The sequence below is a fragment of the Nyctereutes procyonoides genome, unplaced genomic scaffold, assembly GCF_905146905.1.
Source record: "Nyctereutes procyonoides isolate TBG_1078 unplaced genomic scaffold, NYPRO_anot_genome, whole genome shotgun sequence".
NCBI lineage: Eukaryota > Metazoa > Chordata > Mammalia > Carnivora > Canidae > Nyctereutes > Nyctereutes procyonoides.
The window spans coordinates 20,291,171-20,317,508 of NW_026575125.1; the positions used below are offsets into that span (position 1 = coordinate 20,291,171).

The window sequence follows — 26,338 nt, forward strand, 5'->3', positions numbered from 1 at the left end:
AAAAATAGAAGATTTTATTTTTAATAATCTTTACACCCAACTTGGGGCTCAAACTTACAACCTGGAGATCAAGAGTCTCATGTTCCACCAACTTCACCAGTCAGGTGCCCAGTCATCAGTTTTTATAATAACATTTAGCTTAAGTTTTCCTGAATTGAGCTGTTTTTCAAGATTCTTCCCTGTCTACCATGGATAAAAAAAATAGAAATATTTTTATATTTTGAATTCTTTGTCTTTTTTCTCATTCTCCTATACAGACTCCTGTACAGACAGCAGGTGACTTGGCTTTTAGTTTTCCATAATGATTTGTGCTGGTACGTGTTTATAAATAAGTTATATTCCAACAGGAAAAGATGATAAAGCACGTACCAAAGACAGGAGGAATGTAAAGAAGGCTGCAGTGACAAAACCAAACAATATCAAGTCAATGTTCATTGCTAGTGCTGGGAAGAAGACTACAGATGTGAGTTTCATGATTTTCTTTCTTTTTTTAAAAAAAGATTTTATTTATTTATTCATGAGAGACACAAAGAGAGAGATGGGCAGAGAGAAAAGCAGGCTCCTCACAGGAGCCTGACATGGGACTCAATCCCCAGAGCGGGATCATCATGCCCTGAGCCAAAGGCAGATGCTCAACCACTGAGCCACTCAGGCATTTCTGTTTTGTGAGTTTTTATATTTTGTCTTTTCCTTTGAGAAGTAAATTTAGTATTTGTACAGACAATAGGTGCTCAGTGTATTTGAGCTCAGATATTTCAATTGTGTTTTCCTGATTTCAGTCATGAAGGTGGATGGATGTAGATTTCTAGATGAATTTAGGCACCTCGTTGTTTGGAACTTGGAGATAGAAAAGTGAATGAAAACCTAAAGGATAACAAGTGTGTTTCATTGATTAGCAGGAGGATCATGGAATGAAGGTAAAAACAGGATGGGAGCCTTAGGTTTAGGAGTTACATGTACACAGGTGGCTGTTAAGATATGTGAACAGTAGATTCACACTTAGGACTGAAGAGGCAAGGACTAACTGGTTGGGTTCTTTAACAGACACATGGTCTGGGTGCAAACATGAGGTTCAGGGCTTTCTCATTCTGCCTCTCTTTATAATTTCCAGAAAGCTGTAGACTTGTCCAAGGATGATCTGCTAGGTGACATTCTACAAGATCTGAACACTGAGGTAAGTCATGTTCTGGGAGTTGTCAAAGAAACAATTCAGTAATTTTATTAAACAGATGGCTGTTAGAATATTAAAAAAAACTCGATGACAATACTACCACACACACACACACACACACACACACAAAAACCCCACAACCCCCTCCCCCCCCAAAAGAAACACCTCTCCAAATTGGTTTCTTACCACTTTAGGTGAGTAGTTTCCAGCTGTTACAACCTATGCAATTATGTTGACAGGGCTGCGTGGGGATGTGTTTGAAGCAGTAAGAATACACACATGAGTCAGTTCTGGGAATGCACACTGCTTGTGTTGCTGCAGTGTATGTTCCCGAAATAGATGGAAACCTGTCAGTCTGCACAATCAGGCATGAGATCCTCATCTTGAATTCAGAGAGGGGGGTGAAGGAAGAATCAGTGAACTGTCCCTGAGAGAACTCAGAAAGGCTCAGCTGCTCTGGGAATTTGCAGTTGGGTATTTCACATGAAGACTAAACTCATTTAGAGGTGTGTTTCTTTCTAAGTACCTCTTGATTAAAACAACTAACATGAACACCGTGTAGTTCTATCTTGACAGTTTTTAAATGTAATATCTTGGAAGGATAGGGGAAAAGTATGTTGAGTTGTAAAAAGAAAAAATTGGTGAGAGGTGGATTTAATATCTATTCTGGTTTTCTAGTGAGTGTGGTATTGTTGCTATAGTAACTACAGTACATGAGCATAGATCTGTGGGGGGAGCCGGGAAGGAAAAAAAATGCTTTGCTTATTGGGCTTCAGTGGGGGGAAAAATGTACTTTTTCTGTCTTGTGGTAAGCCAAGCATGGCAGGGAATGTCTTACTCCTCCTTTTAGAAACCTCCAGTAACTCCACCACCTATAATGATACCAAAGAAGAAAAGATCCATTGGAGCTTCACTGAATCCTTTCTCTGTGCACACCCCCAAGGTAAAGTGTGTGGAGATACTTTCAATCTTGATTTATATTCTTGCTTAAAACTTACTTTGTTGCTTTTCTATATGAGGGAAATGCTTTTGAATTTGTTCTTGATTTTTGTTTTAAATTAGGACTCTCGTTGCATTATATAGTTTCATGTATTTCAAAAATAGCATGTGCCTGGTTTTTTCATAGTAAGTTTTTAGTTACTAGTATGTGTTTATTATAGGCATTACAGCTGTGCTAAATGCAATAATTTTCTTCCTGGAAACAAGTATTTTTTTGTAAACGTAGGTAACAGTAAAATAATGGAAGCTGTTACATTAATAATACATAGAATTGTTGTATAAATGGGAAACTGTCATTTTCTCTGGTCAGGGTAGGACACTTGGATATTTTCTGATACGCAGAGCTAACTGACTGAACATTTAAAAATATTTACAGGCAGTTCCTTCAGGAAAGACTGCTTCCCCTGTCTCAAGGAAGGAGCCTCCATTAACTCCAGTTCCTGTAAAATGTGCTGAATTTGCTGGTAAGTCTGATGTCAGGCAGACCTGCAAGGATGTTGAACAGTTGCAAAATGCTGTCAGAAATGGAGGCCCCGTGAAAAAGGAAGTGGAGGTGATTATGAAGGTATTCTGATAGCAGGTTTAATTGTTAAAGACTTGAATCCCTAGCAGTAAAAGTTAAAAAACATCCAATTTGAGATTGAAGAGAAATGCAAATGCAGTGTGGGAAAAAGAGTAGGCTGCTGTTGCTGTGCTGGGGAGTCCTTTGTGTTCCATGGCAGCAGTACATGATGGGAATATGTGATGATGCCTACAGGAGAGCCGGTGCCAGCGTTGTGTATAGATGACAAAGAGGACTCAGGAGCGATGGATTTTGAAGATGGTGACTTTGATGAGCCCATGGAGGCTGAGGAAGTGGATGTGGAGCCTGTGGCTGTCAAGACTTGGCACCAAGAGAGTGAGCCAACAGAGGGGGTGAAGCATGAGGCAGATCCTGGGAAAGGGACCACGTCCTACTTGTAAGAGCATTTTATGACTTTTCTGGCAAGTAGCACTACAAATTACTCAGTTGGATTTTGAAAGGTTTTCAAAATGTAATTTCTGCAGAGGAAGTTTTCTCCCAGATGTGTCTTGTTGGGACATTGATCAGGAAGATGATAGCAGTTTCTCAGCCCAGGAAGTCCAAGTGGATTCCAGTCACCTCCCCCTGGTGAAAGGGACAGATGAGGAGCAAGTGTTTCATTTTTATTGGCTGGATGCTTATGAAGATCAGTACAGCCAACCAGGTAATCATATGTAGGGTAACTATATGTCTTTAATACAGAATAGTGTCTTTCCCATAAGTGCTTTAGTGATTATAATTGGCAAAGGCTCTGTCCTCACATACATGTGTAGTAAGCACCATTCATTCACTGTAACGTGTGTGGGCAAGCCCGGATGAGAGGAGCTGTGGTATGAATAATCCTTAAAAATGTTTTTTTCCGGAGGGATCCCTGAGTGGCTCAGCGGTTTAGTGCCTGCCTTTGGCTCAGGGCGTGATCCTGGAGACCTGGGATCGAGTCCCACGTCGGGCTCCCTGCATGGAGCCTGCTTCTCCCTCTGCCTGTCTCTCTCTCTCTCTCTCTCTCTCTCTCTCATGAATAAATAAAATCTTTTAAGAAAATGTTTTTTCCATAAACCAGTTATATGCGATTTTGGAATGTGTACTTGTAGTTCCCCTTCGATGTATCTAAAGTTGTAGTTATGTGCTTTATTTTAAACGGAATCAGTCCTTAGTTTGTTTCTTTATTCGGCAAATTGAACCCCTATTGTGTGCCAGGCACTGAGATGGTGCGAACAAGCCAGACAAATTCCTGATCCTGATGGAGCTTACACTCTTGTGGGGTGGGAGTGGGTGTCGGAAAAATGGGCGATAAATGAGGGAAGTTCATAAATGGTGTGAAGGCATTTAGGTGGGGGATGGCCGAGGAAGGTCTGTCTGAGATCACCATTGGGCTGAGATTTGAGGCACATGCTTAGCTGAGGAAAGAAACCTTTCAGCCTGAGGAACTGGTGAGCACAGAAGCTGTAGAGAAAGGAGGCCGATGCAGTTGTAGCACGGTAATCACAGGACAAGATTGGTAGAAAATGAAGTTGGAGACAAAGGCAAAGTGCAGATAACGAAGGACCTTGAAAGCCATATTGAGGAATTTAGCTCTTACTCCCAGCGCAGAGTTGGGAAGTGGTGGAGGATTTTAAGTGCTGGTGGAGTGGGGGTGGTGGTCGTATGGTTAGGTTTACAGTTTAACAAGAGCCTTCTGGTTTGTGTGGAGAACAGTGTGTGTGGGGAGAGGGGGAGACTGGAACCGAGGTAGTGGGGAAGCCCTGGAGATCAAGCTGTTCAGGGCAGGCATGCCAGTTACTTGGCCTAGTGGTGGCTGTGGAGAAGGAGAGAAGCGGATGCATCTCACATGTATTTTGACATGAACCTGTCAGTGGATTGATGTGGGGGCTCACAGGAGGAATCAGGGATGACTCCCAGGTCTTCCTCTCAGTGAACTGAAAAATGTGAATTCTGACTCAGAGATAAGCCAGGAGGCTCTCTTGTTTCCTTTTGTACTCCTTGAGCCCTTCTTCACCACAGGCTGGGCATTCCAAGGTATGTCCGATTCATACAAAAATAGCATACGTATCCTGAAACAGTTGCCTTTATTCAGATCTGTGTCTGGGTGTGCGGGTAGATGGAACTGTGTAATTTCTCCAAGCGGTTTCCTGGAGGCTGCAAAATAGGGTATTAGTAAAACAAGCAATGAGTAAGAAGACTAAGTATTAACCATCAGACTTGAAGGCCGGATTTACCTTAAAGATAATCAGGCATTGACCTTAACTAGAAAGTTGTTACCATCTCCCTGAAGGGAAGGCAGAAGCATTAATAGGCTTCAGCATATCAAAGGCACAGGAAACTTCTGCGCAGCCATTTGAGTAGCCAACTGCCATGTGTTAGTTTCTTAGGTAAAGAATAAGCCATCTTAGAAATGGTATCTACAAGACAAGATAATTTGGTTAGACCTTCTCACCTCTTTGGATACGTCTTTGTTATTCACCGGTGGAAGGTAGACTGGTGGGATTGTGTGAGGCTGAACAAGTATTTCCCATCCATTGCTGAGACCCAGGCCTGCCCGGTTGTATGGCTTCAGGGGATACCATTTTTTCAAAAGATTTATTTTTATTTATTTATGATAGACACACACACACACACACAGAGAGAGAGAGAGAGAGAGAGAGGCAGAGACACAGGCAGAGGGAGAAGCAGGCTCCATGCCGGGAGCCTGACGCGGGACTCAATCCTGGGACTCCAGGATCGCGCCCTGGGCCAAAGGCAGGCGCGAAACCGCTGAGCCACCCAGGGCAGGGGATACCATTTTCACATGTGCTTTATGTGTTTTAAGCTCCCTGGAGCAGAACAACACTGTGGGGCTTGCTGGAATGGTGGGGCTGCCCTTCCCAATACTAATCCCTTGACTGTTTTCACTTGATGCTGAATTTCATTCCCTGTCTTTGTTAATGGTCTTATCAAAACCAGAAAATTGGGAGCAAGCCTTGAGTGCCCCTTTCCTTCACATTCTTCGGCAAGTCTTGTTAATTTTAGTCTCCTAAAGTAGAAAAGCTGTCTTCTCTCTCTGCTTGCAGCTTCTACCTCTGATCCCTTCTTGCCTACTGAAACCATTGCACCAGCTTCCTGAGGGAATCCCTCAGCTGTCATCTGCTACATTGTGGTCAGAGGGATTGCTCAGAAGGGTAGCGCTGACCACATCATTTTCTCGTTTAAAAAAAACAACTCATCAATAGCTACTGCCTGCAACCTAAAAGTTCAAGTTCTTTAGCAAGGCTTCTGATACCTGCTGTGTATGACTTTTGTGTTCTAGAGATAGTTCTGCGCATATACCTGCTGCTCTTTATGCCATGTCCCTTTACTCATTGTGTTTGACTGGAATGCCCTCACATGGAATGTGTCATGTCCTAGAAGTTTTCCTGATGCTCCAGATTGGCCTAAGGGCCCTTGCCCTGATACCCCATCATACCCTTTCCCGGCAGTCACAGTGTTTGTCATACTATTTTATAAAGATCTGATTCTGCATTTTTCTTGCCCCAAAGCTTTTTTTTTAAACTCCTGGATGGCTGGTACTTTATATTTTCAGTTTCCAGCATGGTCCAGACACCTAGCAGGTATTTAATAAAATGTTTAGTGAAATAAATTGCACGCGATTGACAGTCCTTTAGATGCACATGAGAGGTTTCAGAGAGCCCGAAGTGTATTCATTCATTGCTCTGGCTGAGGTTGCCTCTTAAAGTCTTACAGTGATGTGGGGAAGAATGGGTAATGTGTAGAGGTGGATGGTGCCCCCCCACCCCGTTAATCCACATATAAAGCATCAGATTGCCCAATGTCAATTGCCAAGGATTAGAACCTTAAGAGACAATAGTCATCTTTCTTTCCTTTATAAAAATGAGTTCATTATTTTTACCTTTTATTTACTGGTTGATAATCTTATTAAGTCATTTTGCAGGACAGGGTCTAGAGCTGCCCCGTCCACTGTGGTACTGTACATTTCCACATGTAGCTCTTTAAATTTAGATTTAAATTAAAATGAAATAAAATTTAAATTTCAGCTTCTCAACCAGTAGCCACATTTTTTAAACTTAAATTCAAAATGCTTTAATAGTTGAGTGTGGCTAGTAGCTATCATATCCATAGATGGCATAGGTAACAACAATTCTGTCATCACAGAAATTTCTAATGGCTAGTGCTCATCTGTAGTAGTAGGTGTTGGAGGTTAGGAGTGAGCCATTGAAGCATTGCTGTATTGGGAAAGCAACCAACTTATGATATGTATTGTTACTGAATTCCTGGTACTACCATAGTCAAGGATAGGCCTTTTCAACCACTGTTGGGAAATATTTTACATTTGAAAGAGGTACTAGTCTGTTCTTGGCCTATCTTTTAAATGTTATGGTAAAAGGAAATTTCTAGTGCTGGAGAAGGCCTCAGACAATCTAGTGTAGTTATAGAGGAGGAAGCTAAGGCTCCAAAAGATAAGTGGCCAACCATTAGTGGCAGAGTTCTGGGCTTCTCACCCTAAGTCCACTATGCTGTTCTGTGGTACTTCTTAAGCTGTGTCCTCTGTGATTGATGCCAATGGGTTAAAAAGGTTTTTTTTTAAGTCCTTTAATCTCAGGGGGTTGAACAGTTTCATCATGATAGCAGGTAATGATCACTGAGCCTTGGTGAAATCAATGCTGCTAATAAAAACGAAGTACTCCCAAAGACCCTGTTATTGTGTCTCACTTTCTTCCAGATTCTAAGTAAGTCAGTTGTTGCTGAATGCTCCATAATTATGAAAAGAATCTTACTCTTTGCATATGGGAAGATATCCTGTCTTCATTATGACTTTTTCAAGGTTGAATAATCCTGACTGCACCTGGTTTCAGCTAGTAACTTTGGGGGGAATGTAATCTTTGTTTACCATGATCTTTTTGTGGCAAATGAGGCATAAACAGTGTCAAATGTGTGCATGAAGTGTGATATTAGTTTGACTGTTAAATGAGCTATTTGAATCTGTGAATCCAATATTAGGGTCTTTATTTTTCTTTGCATGGGATTTTGTTTTTTCGTCTGTAACTGTTGTGAGGATGACTTTTAATTTTCTGAGCTCCTGTGATTTTTTTTCTTTTTTAATCATTCCCCACAGTCCTCCCTTCCCTCTCCCCTTCATCCCCCCGCCCCAGCTGAAAATCACACAACTCTTTTAAGAATTTTAATCATCTGCAGAAATGAAAATTTTTAGATGGTCTTATTTCTACTAGAATGACTGACAAAAGGAAGCACTGATGAGCTATCTTGTGAAACTGGAGTAATTGGCCTTGTGAACAGTAGCCTTTGCATGTGCCAGGATTTTCGTAGTGTCTCAGACAAGTGGCTGTGTTGAGTGGCTATGTTGATTACTGCTGTCTAATTATGCACAGAGCTCAGGATTTTGCACAGTGGCCATCTCTTAGGTTGACTATCAAATCTCTGGAGTCCTTTCTTGATGTCCAGCTTTCAGGAACAGTGACTTGATGTCTATTTAGAAAGGCTTGTTTTTTAATTTGTGGTATATATTACATAGGAATCTCAAAAGGGGCATGTCTGCTAATTTGGTTATTATAACATTTGTTGTACAGAAATAGAAGAGCAAGGAACATGACCAGTACTACCTATCCAGATTTTTAAATAGTCTGTGAGGTAGAAAGGGTAAACTATGAGATAATAGTTGAGCCTTATTATTAGATATTTATCATTATATGAAATAAGGTATATGACATTATGTTTTTTCTAAATGCAATTTTACGTATAGGAAAATTGATGTACCATACAACGTTATTCTTATACATGAATATTAATTTTTATTGGTAAGTACAGGTGCTAAAAAGCAATGTGTAGTATTCTCACACTTCACAAGAGATTTAAATAGGCGATTCACTGGAGAATAGTTTGCTTTGTTTCTCTTAATCTGGGTAGTCCTGGTTCTAGGGAAGTTCTTTTCCCTACACTGACCTAGGGTATCTCTAATTTGAGCTATGTCTACACTTAGCTGGGATGTGTCTCCAGTTCCCCAGGGTTTCTGCACTCACCTGGGGTATCTCAGTATTTCCTCAGGTGTGTGTCTACTTGGACTTGGGATGTCTCCCCAGTAACTGAGGTTTGTCTCCATTTACCTATGATGTCTCTAATTCTAGGGAAAATCTTGACACCAAGTTAGAGAATATTCTGTCCCCTGTCATCTCCATGGTTACAGGTTTTACTAGTGTGATACTGTGTGGTATAAGTACTGAGTAAGTGAACTGGGCTTGCGGAGTGGGCAGCAGATACAAATTTACTGTAAAAAATGTGTCATGAAGGCATAAATGTGTGGACACATACAGTGAGCCTTTATATTGCCTCTTTATTGTGATATAATTGAAATGTTTCTTTTCTCACGGTCCTCTCTTACTCTTTTAGGTGTGGTATTTCTGTTTGGCAAAGTTTGGATTGAATCTGCCAAAACCCATGTGAGCTGTTGTGTTATGGTGAAAAACATCGAGCGAACACTCTACTTCCTTCCCCGAGAAATGGTAATTGATAGTGGTTAGCCTTTTAATTCCAAGTACATTGTATGTTCTGCCACCAATCGTATTCTTCACTGGGGCTATGACTTACCCATAGCCTAGATGCTTCTTTCTTGCTGCCTGCCTAGTAACCATTGGTTGTCAGCAGCTCTGTTAGAGGCTGGGAAGAATAGAGAATGGAGTAAAACTGTGTTTTTCGACCCATTACAGTGTCAAAGTGTGGGTTTTAGTGTATAATGGTATCTTCTCCCCCACCCCTCATTTCCATAGTAATCAGGATTGGGAGTATATGGCTTTAAACTGTCACATGGCATTTGGCCCAGTTGTCATGCTTCTGCTGTGCAGGCAGCAGTACTGTTCCATCCACGGCCGTTGAACCAGCTTAGCTCCATTTGCTCCTCCTTTTTAAATTACGACTTAGCATCCACACTCCCCTCCTAAGCCCAGTCCCTCCCCTGAGATCTCAGTTGAACTGTGAATGTGAAGCTTCTTGGTCAGGATTTACCACACTATTCTCCCATTTTGTAGAATCAGTCATTTTTATCTTATGTGCTTTTATGATGCCACTGGGAAGATTTGGGCATTGGGGTTAGTATTTTTGGGGGTCTCCTGGTATCTTTGAACTCCTCTAAGACTGTTCTTCTAAATGTTTAAATGGCTGAAGCTGAAAATTGAATTAGACATGGGTTTCTTGTTGTTAAAAAGATCTCATGTACAGATACTTTTTTTCCCTCCCCTCTCCTCTCCATGGGAGAGCAGAAAATTGATCTAAATACAGGAAAAGAAACAGAAACTCTAGTTACAATGAAGGATGTTTATGATGAATTTGATGAGAAAATAGCAGCAAAATATAAAATCATGAAGTTCAAGTCTAAGGTTTGTATTTGGTGATAATTTTTTCCTGCTGTTTTTTATTTGTTCATTTCCTGACTTACAAAATAATTACTGTATATCTTCTTTGTGAAAAATGTCTTTTTTGGGGCTATAATTCATTGGAAATTTCATAGGTATGAATGTAAAACTAATACGTAAGATTGGTAAAAATATTTTTTTCTCTTGGAAAATAATTTTCGTGAATTTGAATAGAAAGATAACACATAGTAATCATACTTGCAGCATATCTTGTATTCTTTTTCTGAAATGGAGAAGAAATTCTTATGATCTTGTTTTTATTAGTTATTGGCAGGTTGTTTTGGTCTGAAGGTTAAGGTTTTATATTTAAAAATCAGGGACTATGATGCTGTTTCCGATAGAATAAAAATCTTTTATTTATGTGTTACATATTGATTGGTCTTGATTTTAGTGCAATAAAGGACGACCTTTGGCCATCATCATAGGGGCTTGTAATTCAGGATACTTTTAACAGTGATTGCAGCAAAGGGAGGATTGAGTTGCTGAAGATAAGGTTAATCATCTTAACTATTTGAGCTTTGAATTATGGCTGATGGATAAATCTTCTAAAATTCTAGAAATAGTGTGGTATAATGGTAAAGAGCATAGATACTGGGACCAGACTGCTAGTGCTTTCAGTCCTAGCCCTAGGACTTTGTAGTGTGTGACCTTGGAGAAGGGCTGAGTGACTTTCCTGGGCCTATTTGTTCACCTGAGAAATGGGACCCTATATCAAGAGTTGTTGGAAGAAAAAAAAAGTTCTTGCAAGAATTAAGCCATTGAATTCTTATTAGGTGATTAGAATAGTCCGTGGTACTTAGTAAGCACTCAGTAAATATGAGCTATAATTTTAATGCTAATATTAATTCTCCATTCAAGATGGAGTTGGTTAGTATCAAAGAGTAGCAAATGATTTAATACATTAACATTATAAATATTTTTAATCTTTTATTGCCCTTCTTGAATGCAAACATTTCCAAGTTCTCTAGTGTCCAAGAGAAGTCTTTTTAGCATTTTGTCACTGGGTGTTTAGGCCCAATGGAAAGTGGGAAAGGGTGCCCTTTTGGCTTTATTTACCTTTGTGTTCCATGAGGTTACTGGGTTCCTCAGTGTCAAATATAGGGACGTGTGCTGTGTATATGCTTGTCATTTTAATTTGTGAAAAGCATTTTTCTTAATTATTTTTAAATATCTACTTACCCAGCCAGTGGAAAAGAATTATGCTTTTGAGATACCTGATGTTCCAGAAAAATCTGAGTACTTGGAAGTTAGATACTCGGTAAGTCAAAGAAAGTTACTGGGTTTTGGTTGAGAATGACATTTCTCTATATTTGAAATTTCAATTAGTATCAGCAGGACTCCTCAAGCCCACAGTTCATTGGGGTGGACTTATAGTAATGAGTAATTAAAATGGATACAATTAATTTGAATATATAGATCATTAGTTTTACTGCCTTTCTCGGCTTTCAAGTATGCATCTTTAAAGATTTTACTTATTTATTTGAGAGGAGGGAGAGTGAGAGAGCATGAGTAGGGGGGAGAGGCAGAAGGAGAGGGAGAAAGACTCCCTGCTGAGTGGGGAGCCTGACGCAGGGCTCAATCCCAGGGCCCTGGGATCATGACCTGAACCAAAGGCAGATGCTTAACCGACTGAGCCACCCAGGCACCCCTTAAGTATACATCTTTAAATAAGTGAGTTGAAACTGCACAACTGCTTGTCAAGTGGAATGAATGCCATGTGGTGGAGTTGAATATCATTAGTCTGTTGAAGTGTCCCTTCTGAGCAGCAGAAAAGAGAGGAACGTCAGCGGCACTGTAGTGCTGCTCTTGCTCCTCTGATAGGCAGGGTCATTGCTGTGGGACATTAATTAACTGGGCCTTAACCTCTTTTTACCTCTGTTATAGAGTTTTGATCTCATGATGTTGGAAAAGGGAAACTTCTAAGAAATGTTTCTGACAGTGGTGATGAAAAGTACCATAGAAGCATTTTAAATGAGTTCCACTCTCTTGCTTTTATTCTTCCAATGGAGTGGTACTTACTTGGCTATTCTTTATCAGTAAGGCATGTACAGCTCTGGACAGAAATCCTCTTTTGGGGGAGCTTCTTGGCCTATTTTTCTTCTAATGAGTGCCATCAAGATGCATTATTTTGTCATTGTGAATTGTTTTTGTGTCCTGTGAATTGTTTTGGATTTCATGTATTGCAAATTACATTTCATATATATCAAAGGGGTTTCTTCTGGAGGTTCATAAAGAGGCTTTTGTTTATTTCAAATATAGACTTGGGAAAATGTAAAGTAATAGTTTTAAACAAAAAAGGGTTTTTTTTTCTTCTTTGCCTTTTTCAGGCTGAAATGCCACAGCTTCCTCAGGATTTGAAAGGAGAAACTTTTTCTCATGTGTTTGGGACCAACACATCCAGCCTAGAAATGTTCTTGATGAACAGAAAGATCAAGGGACCTTGTTGGCTCGAGGTGAAAAATCCACGTAAGGAAAAATTTACGTTTGGAAAGCCAGGTTGCTGATAGAGGAGATTTTTAGAAGTTAAGGAATTGGTCTTTGTGTTTCAGTGCCTCTCCTTCCTTTTTTATGTTGTTTTCCACAAGATGTTCCTTAAGTGAGTATTGGGAATGTGTTTGGATCTACTTTATTGCTGTGGTGCCTAGCAGTTGAGTGGGAGAGGCGTTAGCCCAGGTGGTCGTTTGCATGCATCTCTCTTTGTGCTATTGTTGGCATGTACTTCTGACCTGGCCGATGAAGCCCACCTGCTATACGTAGTGGACTGCTGACTCTGAAGGAGGGAAAGCATCACTGCCTGATGTGGCTAGTGCTCGTTTGGTTTTTTACCTCATGTTTTCCAGTATTTGCATTTGTGATACTCTGTTTTGGCTACATGAATCTCTCAAAAATGTTTTGTGAAAAAAAAATGTTTTGTGATTCCTCTAGGGTGGCATTTTATTTTTTTAAAAAAACTTCTTTGGGTCCTGGATTCTTTTTTTTTTAATTTTTTTATTTATTTATTTATGATAGTCACACACACAGAGAGAGAGAGAGGCAGAGACACAGGCAGAGGGAGAAGCAGGCTCCATGCACCGGGAGCCCGACGTGGGATTCGATCCCGGGTCTCCAGGATCGCACCCTGGGCCAAAGGCAGGCGCCAAACCGCTGCGCCACCCAGGGATCCCTGGGTCCTGGATTCTTAAGAAAATCAGATGAAAGCTGAGGACCTTTTTCTCAGGAAGATGAAAATACTGTACATACACATGACTTTGCATACAACCCAATAATCGGACTTATTTTTAGTTAGATGTTGTAATAAGACATTCTTATGGGAATATGGGGTTGAAGACTTTCTCAGTTAATCACAGATATCTTAATTATAGTAGTTTTCCTTTTTCAACAAATGGCTATTGATCTGTTTTATCTGTTCTCTTTCAGAGCTCTTGAATCAGCCAGTCAGTTGGTGTAAAGTTGAGGCAATGGCCTTGAAACCAGACCTGGTGAATGTAATTAAAGATATTGGTCCTCCTCCACTCGTGGTCATGTCTTTCAGCATGAAGACAATGCAGAATGCAAAGACACATCAACATGAGGTAAAGAAATTTGTACTTATGCTTTTTAAAATTGTTTTTGAAGATTTTAAAAAAGATTTTATTTATTCATGAGAGACAGAGAGAGAGAGAGGCAGAGACACAGGCAGAGGGAGAAGCAGGCTCCATGCAGGGAGCCCGACGTGGGACTCGATCCTGGGTCTCCAGGATCACGCCCTGGGCCCACGGCAGGTGCCAAACCACTGAGCCACCCAGGGATCCCAGAAAATTTTTGAAGATTTTTATTTATTTATTCATGAAAGACACAGAGGCAGAGACATAGAGGGAGAAGCAGGCTCCCCATGGGGAGTCCAGTGGTGGGACTCCATCCCAGGACTCTGGGATCATGACCTGAGCCAAAGGCAGATGCTCAGCTACTAAGCCACCCTGGTACCCCTGTACCTATGCTTTAATGCAATGCTTTCTTGAACTTGTACAACTATTCTACAAGGGGATATTATTCTTTCTGGAGAAGAAAGAATACTAATGTACTCCCAAACTCCATTTTGGAGATAGAATTGAATTTGTTGGGTGTTGGAGTTTTCTTTAAAGACTTAAATTTCTGGACTTATTTTTATTTTTTTGTTATTTGAATTTTTTATTTTAGAAAACTTTAAGTGGACTTGGAATAATATAATGAACTTCCATAATCCTTTTACTCATTCAGTAGTAAGCAAGATTTTGTCACACTTGTTTTCCTTCCACTTTGTTTTCCCTGCTGGAAGTATTCTAAAAGCTAAGGTCAGATATTGTGTAATTTACCATTGTATACTTTGGCATGCATCTCTCAAAACATATACGCTTTCTTGTAGAATACCATTATTGCACTTAATAACTATACCAGTGATACCTTGATCCTGTCTAAAAATAAAATACTCAGTCCATATTCATATGGTTCTTTTTATCAAAAATGTCTTTTGGGATTATTTTTGACATCCATTAGTTTCAGGTGTACCACATAGTGATTTGATGTTCTTATGCACTACAAAATAATCACCCTGATAGGCCTAGTAACCATCTGTATTACCATATAGTTAGTAACAACATTACTGACTCAAAAATGTTTTCTACCAGTTGGTTTCCTTGAATCAGGATTCATGTAAGATTCACAGATGTTTAATTTTTTTTTTTAAATTTTTTTATTTACTTATGATAGTCACAGAGAGAGAGAGAGAGAGAGAGAGACAGGCAGAGGGAGAAGCAGGCTCCATGCACCGGGAGCCCGATGTGGGATTCGATCGCGGGTCTCCAGGATCGCGCCCTGGGCCAAAGGCAGGCGCCAAACCGCTGCGCCACCCAGGGATCCCGATGTTTAATTTTTTATGTCTCTTGAATCTCTTTTAAATGGGAGCAGCTTCCTCCCACTCTCTTTCTGTTGACATTGACTTATTTAAGAATCACTGTTTATTGTCTTATAGAATGTCCCATTTTCTGTTTGTTTGCTTCCTCGTGTCATTGGACTTCTTCCTGTGTACCAGGGGTTGGCACGGTATGGCCTGTGGGCAAATCCAGCCTCACCATCTGTTTTTGTAAATAAAGTTTAATTGAAAGACATCCTGCCTATTAGTTCACAGCTTCAGTTGCTGTAGTTACTAGTCATGACAGTGGCCATGTGACCTGAAAACCTAAAATACTTAGTACTTGGCTCTTTACAGAACCAGTTTGCCTACCCCTGCTACTAGTTAGTACTAAATAATTTATTAGATTCAGTTTTGACTTTTTGGGTTAGTGTGCTCTATAGGTGTATGATATATTTTATACTGCATAATACATCAGCAGGCATGTAATGTCTGGTGAAACCACTGTTAGTGGTGCTGTGATTGATTAGTGGGTTCAAGTTTTCATCTGAAAGAGAAGTTTTTAACCTTGTCACTAATGTGTTGGGCTGAATTATTCATTGTTGTGAGGGCTGTCCTGGGCATTATGGGATGTTTAGCAGTAACTGTGGCCTCTCCCCGATGCCAGTTAACACCCCTCCCCCCTACTTGTAATAACCAAAAATACCTCCACACATCTCCAACTGTCCTCTGGGGGTGGGTAGCAAAATTGTTCCCATTTAAGAACCATTGATCTAATGACTCCCCCCTTCATTTTTTTACCTGAATGAGTTATTTCATTAGAAGTTGTAAAACAGTGTTTTAATTTTGTCATCCTTTCCATGTTTATTTATTAAACATGTTAAATATTAGAATGTTTAGGGGCACCTGGGTGGCTCAATGGTTGAGCATTTGCCTTTGGCTCAGGTCATGATCCCGGAATCCTGGGATCGAGTCTTGCATCAGGCTCCCCATGGGGAGCCTGCTTCTCCCTCTGCCTATGTCTCTGCCTCTCTCTCTCTCTGATGAATAAATAAAATCTTTACAAAAATATTAGAATGTTTATTAGTTAAATTTTTCTGTAACATTAACTTTTCCTTGTTAATCACTATTTGGTTATGCTGCAGTAGTTTGTACAGGAAAGATGAGGTCATTGTGTACTTTCTTTTTCATTGCCAATTTTCTGAGTAGGAAGTTGGGGCCCTGCATTACATGCAATATTGACCAGTGATTTGTTAAATAAAAAAAAGTACCTGTCTTCTAGCCTTCAGAGTGAGGCTTTGCAGTACCATTTCACAAGAAAGGAAGTAGGGCTTCAGAGAAATTGCTGATTCAGGGCAGAAAGTGTCCAAGATGAGCCTGAAGTATCTAGTTCTACTAGAAAGCCAGGACAATATTAAAATCTACTGAAGATGTGTCACAAGAGCTCAGGAGTCAACTTGAAGAGTTTTCCAATGGCCAAAGATGGAATAGTTTGAGCATGGATATAGATGGCTGCAGCAGATTGAGACAGATGAGTTCACCCTGATACCATAAGCGCAAGTGACCCTGCAGTGGTCATCTGGGAAGGTGGCTGGGGAACCAACTCACTGGTTTGGAAACTGGTCAATGAAGGGATTGAGTCTAGCATTTCTCTTGACCTTTTTGAACTCATATTGTACCTCAGGTAATCAAATAATCGATAAAGGGAAGTGTCTCTTCATAGAAGGTTTCCATCCAAGAAATGATTGAGAAATTGAATATTATGACTTTGCAATCCCCCGTGAAATAATAGATGTAGCCAGTGATCACCAGTGGCTGCTAGTATCACTAAAAGAGAGCTAACCAGACATGATGTGCCTGTGCTGTCTAATAGAAGCAATCAGTGGCAACTCTAACATATTTGTGCCAAAAAACTGAATATGATTTTGATCAGGCCTTCAGATCTAAATATGAATTCACCAGCAGTGTAGAAATAGAGGAACATGTTAGATGGTATTATTGGGATACAAGCAGCAGAATTGATACCATGGGGTATTTTATGAGACAAATGACCCAGTTTCTTCAACAGATGAATTGCAGGAAAATAATAGGTGGGGAGGGGTTGTGCCTATAGTTTTACATATCAACCAATCGCAGAGTATGGGCTTACTTGGTAAATAAAATTGAGATTGTTGGGAAAACATGAAAAATTTGAATCTTACCTGGATATTTAGTGATTTTAAGGAATTACTGTTAACCATATTAACTATGATTGTGTTTTATTTTAACAACTTGTTATCTTTTGAAGTAGTGGTTCTCAGTGGGGTGAGATTTTTGCCCTTTAAGGGGCATTTGGCCAGGTCTGGAGACGTTTTTGGTTGTCACAATTTGGGGGTGGAAGGTGGTGTTGTTGGCAGCCAGGGATACTGCTAAACATCCCACAGTGAACAGAATAGCCACCATAACAAAGAATTATTTGGTCAAAAATGTCCATAGTGCTGAGGTTGAGAAACCTTGTTTTAGAGATACATGCTGAAATATTTGTGGATAAAGTGATGGGTCTGGGTTTTGCTTCAAAATCATCTGGATAGGGATCCCTGGGTGGCACAGCGGTTTGGCGCCTGCCTTTGGCCCAGGGCGTGATCCTGGAGACCCGGGATCGAATCCCACGTCGGGCTCCCGGTGCATGGAGCCTGCTTCTCCCTCTGCCTGTGTCTCTGCCTCTCTCTCTCTCTCTCTCTCTCTATCATAAATAAATTTAAAAAAAATTAAATCATCTGGATAGAGGCAAGAAGTAGATAGAGATATTGAAGAGTTGATAATTGAAGTTGGGTGATAGGTATATCACCCTATAGAGTGATTGTGCTGTTTTTCTCTCTTAGTAAATGTTGAATGAATGAATGGGAGAGAGATTTTGCAGCCCTGTGTAAATTAGATGGCTTCCTAAGGATTTAACTTATTTGGTTAGTAAAGTTGTTGACTCAGCAAATGTTTCTAAACCATGTGCTACTGTGATGGAATACTTGTGACTCATAAAAACAGAGGAGGAGACAGATACTAGCCCAATAGCAGAAATAGATGTAAAACTTACAGAAGGATACACGTACTCTGGATAGCATCTACTAAAGGAACCTGCCCTAGCTTGGGAGGCCAGGAAGATATCACTGGTTAGGGAAGGTTCTTGGGATGCTCTGAGGATCAGCCCCTGTGGGAGAGTGAATTACGTGCTCTACTGACTGAGGCAGCCAGGTACCCTAGAAAGTACAAATTTTAAAAAGAAAATGAATAATACCCACAGCCCCTCTTCCCTAGCTATGTCCATGGTTGGCATCCTCCAGATTATTGGTCACACATAACTATAGCTTGTTTTTTAAAGAATGAGTCTTTGGGGCACCTGGGTGCCTCAGTGGTATCTGAGCATCTGCCTTTGGCTCAGATCATGATACTGGGGTCCCGCATAAGGCTCCCTGCGGGGAGCCTGCTTCTCCCTCTGCTTATGTCTCTGCCTCTCTCTCTCTCTCTGTGTCTCATGAATAAATAAATAAAATCTTTGGAAAAAAAAATAATGAAGTCTTTAAACATAACTTACCTGTTTTCTTTTGAGATCCCTGGCTGGGAGTCAGGAGCCCTGGCTTCTAGTTCCAGGTTGGACATTAATGGTTCTAAGTTTCTCTCCCGTCCTCTCCCCTTCTAGTTTCTCTATTTTTTGTTTGTTTAAATACTTTTCATAATAAAAAGTTAAAATATTCATATGGATTAAAATGTTTATCTTTTAATATTCTTGGTGGTTTTGATGAAAATGCAGAATGCATAGTAGGCATCCAGTAAGTGATCTTTTCCCCTCTTTTATTTGCAGATTATTGCTGTGGCAGCTTTGGTCCATCACAGCTTTGCATTAGATAAAGCGGCCCCACAGCCTCCCTTCCAGTCACATTTCTGTGGTATGTACTTTTTTAGCTGGTCTTCTAATGGCTTGATTTCAAGACTAGTTATTAGTATGTATTATTAAAGGAGTTTTATTTTTGTCAGCTGTGGACACTGAGTTATATTGGATTGGTGGTTCCTATTCAGCTGGTTTTGTTCAAGGAGCAGATTTGGGAGGCAATTTGACATCTCTTTTCCGTTCCAATGGTTATGTTATTGGGGTACTCTACTTTTTTTTCCCTGGGTCAAAATTATGTTATCACTATTTCCTTACATGATGTCATTCTAAAGCCCAGAATAGAAGCCTGATCAAAGTTTTCTGTATGGTGAGGCAATATGCCAGGGCATAAATGAATGTCTCCCTATTTGGGAGGAGTTACAGCATATCAAATTAGAGTTGGGTTTGCTATGCATAAAATTCAGTTGGTGAAAATATCACACAGAAATCTGCAATGCCATGAATAGTCTTCAAGGAGGATTCTGACCTATTCCATGTTGAGACTATGGCCAATTAAATAACCATTTTTTTGTAAACAAAGGAAGGCCATAACACTATTGATATGTTTCCTGAAATCTTTTCCAGCCTAGACCAGCAGTTACCTGGGACAGCATCTCCTGTCTTATTTTGTGGATATTAGGAAAGTGGGATTAGAAAAACAAGCATAGAAGGGAATATCGTGTACTGTTGTGAAGTTTCACTCTTTGAGTGAGGTAGAATAATACATAGAACAAAAAATGGTGAGAGTATTCTGGAAAATACACAGAAGAGAGCAACCATGAGCTCACTCAACATGTATTTATTCACTTGCTTTGTGTATATCATGATGTAAATAGCTGTTTTGAGTGGCATGGAACTTAAAGTATAGTGAAGGAAGCTTTGGTCATTTTATTCTTCTAACTTGAAGAAGGTTGGACTTCCTTCATTGTGTACTGGTTAAGGGTTTGATGATGTGGGGATTCCCTGTGGGCAAGACTGTTAAACTTCCTTCATTCTGACTTGGACAGAAGATGTTTCATGAAAGTAGTTTTAAACAATTATAGGGACTTAGGGTTCTATGCATGGCTACTTTTTTAATCTAATCTGTTAAAATTTTTAAAAATTGTGTAAATGACATGTAACATTTTAGTTTCAGGTGTACAACATAACAATTTGATAATTGTATGTATTTTGCAATGATCACCACAATAAATCTAGTTCACATCTATCATCATAGAAAATTGTTTTTCTTGTGATGAGAACTTGTCAGATTTACTCTCTTGGCAACTTTCAAACATGCAATATAGTATTGTTAACTATAGTCACCATGCTGTACGTTACATCTCTGTGACTTATTTTATAACTGAAATTTGTAGCTTTTGACCCTCTTCACCCAGTCCCCCCTCTACCCCACATCCCACCCCACCTTTGGCAACCATCAGTCAGTTATCTGTATCTATGACCTCACTTTGTTTTTTTAGATTGCACATATAAGTGAGATCATATAGTATTACTTTATATGTCTGACTTTCTTCGTTTAGCATGATGCCTTTCATAGTCTATCCATGTTACAAATGGCAAGATTTTTCTTCTTTTGTATGGCCAAATAATGTGCCACTGTATAAATATACCACTTTTCTTTATCCGTTCATCCATTGATGGGCACTTAGGTTGCTTCCATTTCCTAGCTCTTGTAAATAATGTTGCAATGAACATGGGCGTACAGATATCTTTTTGAGTTAGTGATTGCATTTTCTTCAGACAAATACCCAGAAGTGGAATACCTAGATCATAATGGAAGTTCTGTTTTTCATTTTTTGAGGAACCTCCATACTGTTTTCCACAGCTGTTGCACCAGTTTACATTCCCACTAACAGTATACAAGGGATTCCTTTACATCCTAGCCAACACTTATTTGTTGTTGTTGTTTTTTAAATAGGCTCCATGCCCAAGGTGGGGCTAGGACTCATGACCCTGACATCAAATCAAGTGTCACATGCTCTACTGACTGAGCCAGCCAGGCACCCCTCTTGTCTTTTTGATAATAGCAATTCTGACAGGTGTGAGGTGATATCCCAGTGTGGTTTTGATTGCCCTTGATGAATGTGATATTGACCACTTTTTCATGTACCTGTTGGCCATCTGTAGGTCTTCTTTGAAAAAAATGTTTATTTAGAGCCTTTGCCCATTTTCTTAAAGTAGGCTCCATGCCCAGTGTGGGGCTTGAACTCAAGACCCTGAGATCAAGAGTCATTTGCTCTACTGACTGAGCCAGCCAGGTATCCCAGCCTTTGCCCATTTTTTAATTGGATTGTTTGATTCATTGCTCTTGAGTTATAGGAGTTCTTTGTATATTATGGATATTAACCTCTTATCAGATACATGGTTTGCAAACATTTTCTCTTGTTAGGTTGCCTTTTCTTTTTTTGATGGTTTCATTTGCTGTGCAAGAGCTTTTTATTTTGATCTAGTCCCACTTGCTTATTTTTGCTTTTGATGTAATCCAAAAAAAACATTGCCAAGACCAGTGTCAGGGAGCGTGCCTGTTTTCTCCTAAGAGTTTTACGGTTTCAAGTCCTTGTATTCAAGTCTTTAATGGATGTTCACTTAGTTTTTGTGTATGGTGTAAGATTGTGGTCGAGTTTCCTTCTTTGGCATGTGACTGTCTAGTTTTCATATTACCATTTAGTAAAGAGACTTTTTTCCCATTGTATATTCATATCTCCTTTGTCATAATTGACCATATATGCATCCATTAATTTTTGGGCTCTCTGTTCTGTTCCATTGATCTAGATGTTTATTTTTATGACAGTATCATACTGTTTTGATTACTATAGCTTTGTGGTATAGTTTGAAATCAGGGAGCATAATGCTTCCTGCTTTTTTGTTCTTTCCCAAGATTGCTTTGGCTATTTGGGATCTTTTTGGTTCTATAATGAATCTTAGGATTGTTTGTTCTGGCTTTTCTTTTGAGGTCTAACAACATGACCAATGGAAATACTTGAATCTTTTAACTCTTTAGAGATTAGGGGATATTTGTTTATATTTAAGACAGTTTCCATTTGGAAACATGCAGCATATGTGTACTTGAAATTGGACAGAGGTGGTGATGGAAACTTTTTTTTTTCTTACAGTTGTATCTAAACCAAAGGACTGTATTTTCCCATATACTTTCAAAGACTACATTAAGGAAAAGGTAAATAACTCATTATTTATTTATTTTTTAAATATGAAGCATCTATTTGGAAAGGGAAAAGGAGGATGGTGTGGATGTCGGGGGATATATCTGTACTTCATAATGCTCAGCATTTTTTGCTTTATTTACACACTTATTACTAGAATGAGCTCCTCATAGACTTTTGGCAGTACATTGTGAAACCCAGAATAAGCAATTTCATTGCTTCCTTTAGTTTTGCCATATGCAGGGCTTGATCCCAGGACCCTGGGATCATGACCTGAGCCAAAGGCAGATGCTTAACTGACTGAGCCACTCAGGTGCCCCTGGATGGATTCTTTTAATTCCAAGAAATCTAACCCTGCTTGAACAAGGAGCTAAGTGTAATACTTTAAGAGTAAGTGACTGGTATATTTTTATCTAACAGAATGTGAAGGTTGAGATTGCTGCAACAGAAAGAACATTGCTAGGTTTTTTCCTCGCCAAAGTTCACAAAATTGATCCTGATATCATTGTGGTGAGTAGATATCTCATCATGCCATTGGGGAACCTTTCATTCCTTATTAGTTCTTTTCAGTACTGTTGAGCAGCAGAGAACCTTTTTAATCTAGGTAAAATTGGTATATAACGTTATTTAAGTTTCAGGTGTATAGTAGTATAATTTGACATCTGTATACACTCCAAAGTGATGACCACCAAGAGACTAGTTGCCATCCATCACCATAAAGTTGGTCCTCTTCACTTTTTTGCCCACCTCCCAAGCCCCTTCTGCTCTAGTAATTAGCAGTCTCTTCTGTGTATCAGTGAGTTTGTTTTTGTATAGTTTTGTTTGTTCGTTTGTTTTTAGATTCCACATTTGAGTGAAATCATACAGTATTTGTCTTTCTCCACTGACTTACTTCACTTAGCTTAATGCCCTCTGGGTCCGTTCATGTTGTTGGAAAAAGCATGATTTCATTCTCCTTTATGGCTGAGTATATTCCTGTGTGTGTGTGTGTGTGTGTGTGTGTGTGTGTGTGTGTGTGTAATACATCCTCTGTATCCATTCATCCATTGATGGTTGTTTTGATATCTTGGCTATTACAAATGAAAATAGGGCTACATATATCTTTTTTAATTGGTGTTTTCACATTCATATAAATACCTAAAGTAGAATAGCTGAATTGGATTATAGATCTATTCTTAATTTTTTTTAAGATTGTATTTATTCATGACAGACACAGAGAGAGAGGGGCAGAGACACAGGCAGAGGGAAAAGCAGGCTCCATGCAGGAAGCCCGATGTGGGACTCAATCCCAGGACTCCGGTATCACGCCCTGAACCAAAGGCAGATGCTCAACTGCTGAGCTACCCAGGCATCCAGTCTATTCCTAATTTTTTGAGGACTCTCCAAACTGATTTCTGTGGTGGCTACACCAATTCACATTCTTACCAACAGTGCAGGAGCGTTCCTTTTTCTCCACATCCTTTCCACTTGTTATTTCTTGTCCTTTTGGTAATAGCCATCCTAATAGGTATTGAGGTGGTTTTGATTTGCATTTCCCTAATACTTAGTGACGTTGAACACTTTTCATGTGCCTGTTGGCCATCTGTATGTCTTCTTTGGGAAAATTTGTATTTAAGTCCTCTGTCTGTGTTTTAACTGGGTGTTTTTTTTTGATTGTTCAGCTTATGAGTTCTTTATATATTTTTTGAATCTTGAATCAGAGTGAAATGACCCTATGGACTGGTGGGAATTACTATAGTTTCTGCTAAAAGTAAGAGGGGGGAAAAAGAGCCAGCCCACTAGAAAGTAGTTGTTTTTCTCTAATAGAGAAGGAACTCATGAGTTATTGTTGAAGTTTAGGATATTCCAGTTATTTCCACTTATGAGTCCAGCCTATAAGTAAGTAAACTTGTGTTAACTGTTGGTTTCTCTAAAATTTTGGGTTAGGGATGCCTGGATGGCTCAGCAGTTAAGTGTCTGTGTTTGGCTCAGGGCGTGATCCCGGAGTCCCTGGATCGAGTCCCACATTGGGCTCCGTGCATGGGAACCTGCTTCTTCTCTGCCTATGTCTCTGTCTCTCTGTGTCTCTCATGAATAAATAAAATCTTTTTTTAAAAAAGTAAAATTTTGGGTTAGTGGCCCAGCTGTATATTGGTCATAGGAATTAATTCCCTCAATTTGGTATCAGTTTCCAAAGTGTAAGTATTTGAGTTTTATTTGCTCAATGGATCTTTTTTTTTTTTAAGTAATCTCTACAACCCAAAGTGGGACTCAAACTTAAACTCCAAGATCAAGAGTCACATATTCTACCAACTGAGCCAGCCCCATACCTGGAGCTCAGTGGATTTCTGTGACCTACTATTCTTTGAGGTCAGGATAGGAATTTATTTCTCTCTTCATAACCAACTATATTCCCACTAGATGAAAGAGGTAATAATTCATTGAGTTACATTTGCCCCAGTTTTTAAGAGTCATAAATCAACATTTTGCTTTATGTTTCCTCTGGGTTTAGTTTATAGGCTCTTTGATGTGATTTCTTCCCTTTTTTTTCAGTTACTCAGATTATGTTGTGCTTTTGATTTTTTTGGAGGAAAGTAGGATATAAAGGCATGTATTTTAAGTGTGATATTGGTAATTTGGTAATATTAATCCCTTGCAAAAAGGTATGCTGTTCATTTCTCCACATTCACTTCTGCTCTTGGATACCTTTCTTGACTATGGTGTGGCCAAAGTACCTAGAGCTTGTAGGTTGTTATCAGTGTCTGTACCTGCTTCTCTTCCAGTATTCTAGGTATTACATATTTGTTAATACATCTTAAAAGGACCAGGAAGATTGTGTCCACAGTGTCCTGCTTTGGTGCTTTTGCTCAGAACTAGGTCCTCACCCAGTTTCCCCTAGCAGTCTCTCTCAGGCCCCAAGGAGATGTCCTGGTGCTTAGGATAGCTGGCCTGCCTTAGGGTGTTAGACTCAAGTCTTCATGTGAGAAATCCAAACTGATAAGAGAATCCTGACACTGGTGTGAGTCCCTAATCCCAGGAATGATCATTTGGAAATGAGACTTCCTCATGTCCTTGGATTTCTTTTTTTTTTAAAGATTTATTTATTTATGATAGACACAGATAAGAGAGAGAGGCAGAGACACAGGCAGAGGGAGAAGCAGGCTCCATGCCGGGAGCCCGATGCGGGACTCGATCCCGGGACTCCAGGATCGCGCCCTGGGCCAAAGGCAGGCGCCGAACCACTGAGCCACCCAGGGATCCCCGGATTTCTTTTTTTTTTTTTAAATTTTTTTTAAATTTTTATTTATTTTATGATAGTCACACACACAGAGAGAGAGAGGCAGAGACATAGGCAGAGGGAGAAGCAGGCTCCATGCACCGGGAGCCCGACGTGGGATTCGATCCGGAATCTCCAGATCGCGCCCTGGGCCAAAGGCAGGCGCCAAACCGCTGCGCCACCCAGGATCCCCGGATTTCTTAAATTAATAAACAAAACTGCCATAAATACATAGTGGTACACATTTTTAATTAAAATTAATAACAAGTAAATCTATTTATTGCTCTGATTTATTTTTTTTAATATTTTGTTTATTTATTCATGAGAGAGAGGCAGGGACACAGGCAGATCGAGAAGCAGACTCCATGCAGGGAGCCTGACATGGGACTTGATCCCAGGTCTCCGGGATCACACCCTGGACTGAAGGCGATGCTAAACCGCTGAGCCACCTGGGTTGCCCTCTGATTTATTTTAAACTTTATCTAGTTTCTTATTTTTTTTCATCTAGTTTCTTAATAAACATAGACTATGAACCATATTATTCACATGATGGAAATTATCATTATAGACAGAAAATTTTTGCATTTTTAGTTATTTTTAAGTAGGCTCCATGCTCAGAGTGTTGCTTGAACTCACAACTCTGAGGTTAAGACCTGAGCCGAGGGATGCCTGGGTGGCTCAGCTGTGAGCGTCTGCCTTCGGCTCAGGGCATGGGCATGATCCTGGGGTCTGAGATTGAGTCCCACATTGGATTCCCTGTGGGGAGTCTGCTTCTCCCTCTACCTATGTCTCTGCTTTTCTCTCTGACTCTCTCATGAATAAATAAATAAAATCTTGAAAAAAAAAAAAAAAAGACCTGAGCGGAAGAGTTGAATGCTTAACTGACTAAGACACCCAGGTGCCCCTAGTTGCATTCTTAAGAGAATTTCTACTTGGTATAGTTTTGTTTCCTAATTTGAACTATTGTGTGGTATTATATGTTTTGTTTTATATTGATTAAGAGTCT

General features: G+C 39.8%; 1 protein-coding gene across 1 annotated transcript in view; it reads left to right on the top strand.

Annotated features, from left to right (window-relative positions):
- Positions 1-26,338, top strand: part of POLA1 (DNA polymerase alpha 1, catalytic subunit) — a 314,044-nt gene that overhangs the window by 15,551 nt on the left and 272,155 nt on the right. The window contains exons 5-18 of the mRNA XM_055337985.1: positions 348-463; positions 1,112-1,174; positions 2,022-2,114; positions 2,547-2,634; positions 2,928-3,129; positions 3,218-3,396; positions 9,129-9,241; positions 9,995-10,111; positions 11,331-11,405; positions 12,475-12,613; positions 13,565-13,719; positions 18,850-18,934; positions 22,029-22,090; positions 22,497-22,586. Of these exons, the coding sequence (XP_055193960.1) occupies positions 348-463; positions 1,112-1,174; positions 2,022-2,114; positions 2,547-2,634; positions 2,928-3,129; positions 3,218-3,396; positions 9,129-9,241; positions 9,995-10,111; positions 11,331-11,405; positions 12,475-12,613; positions 13,565-13,719; positions 18,850-18,934; positions 22,029-22,090; positions 22,497-22,586 (1,577 nt within the window). The remainder of the gene's footprint in view (positions 1-347; positions 464-1,111; positions 1,175-2,021; positions 2,115-2,546; positions 2,635-2,927; positions 3,130-3,217; positions 3,397-9,128; positions 9,242-9,994; positions 10,112-11,330; positions 11,406-12,474; positions 12,614-13,564; positions 13,720-18,849; positions 18,935-22,028; positions 22,091-22,496; positions 22,587-26,338) is intronic.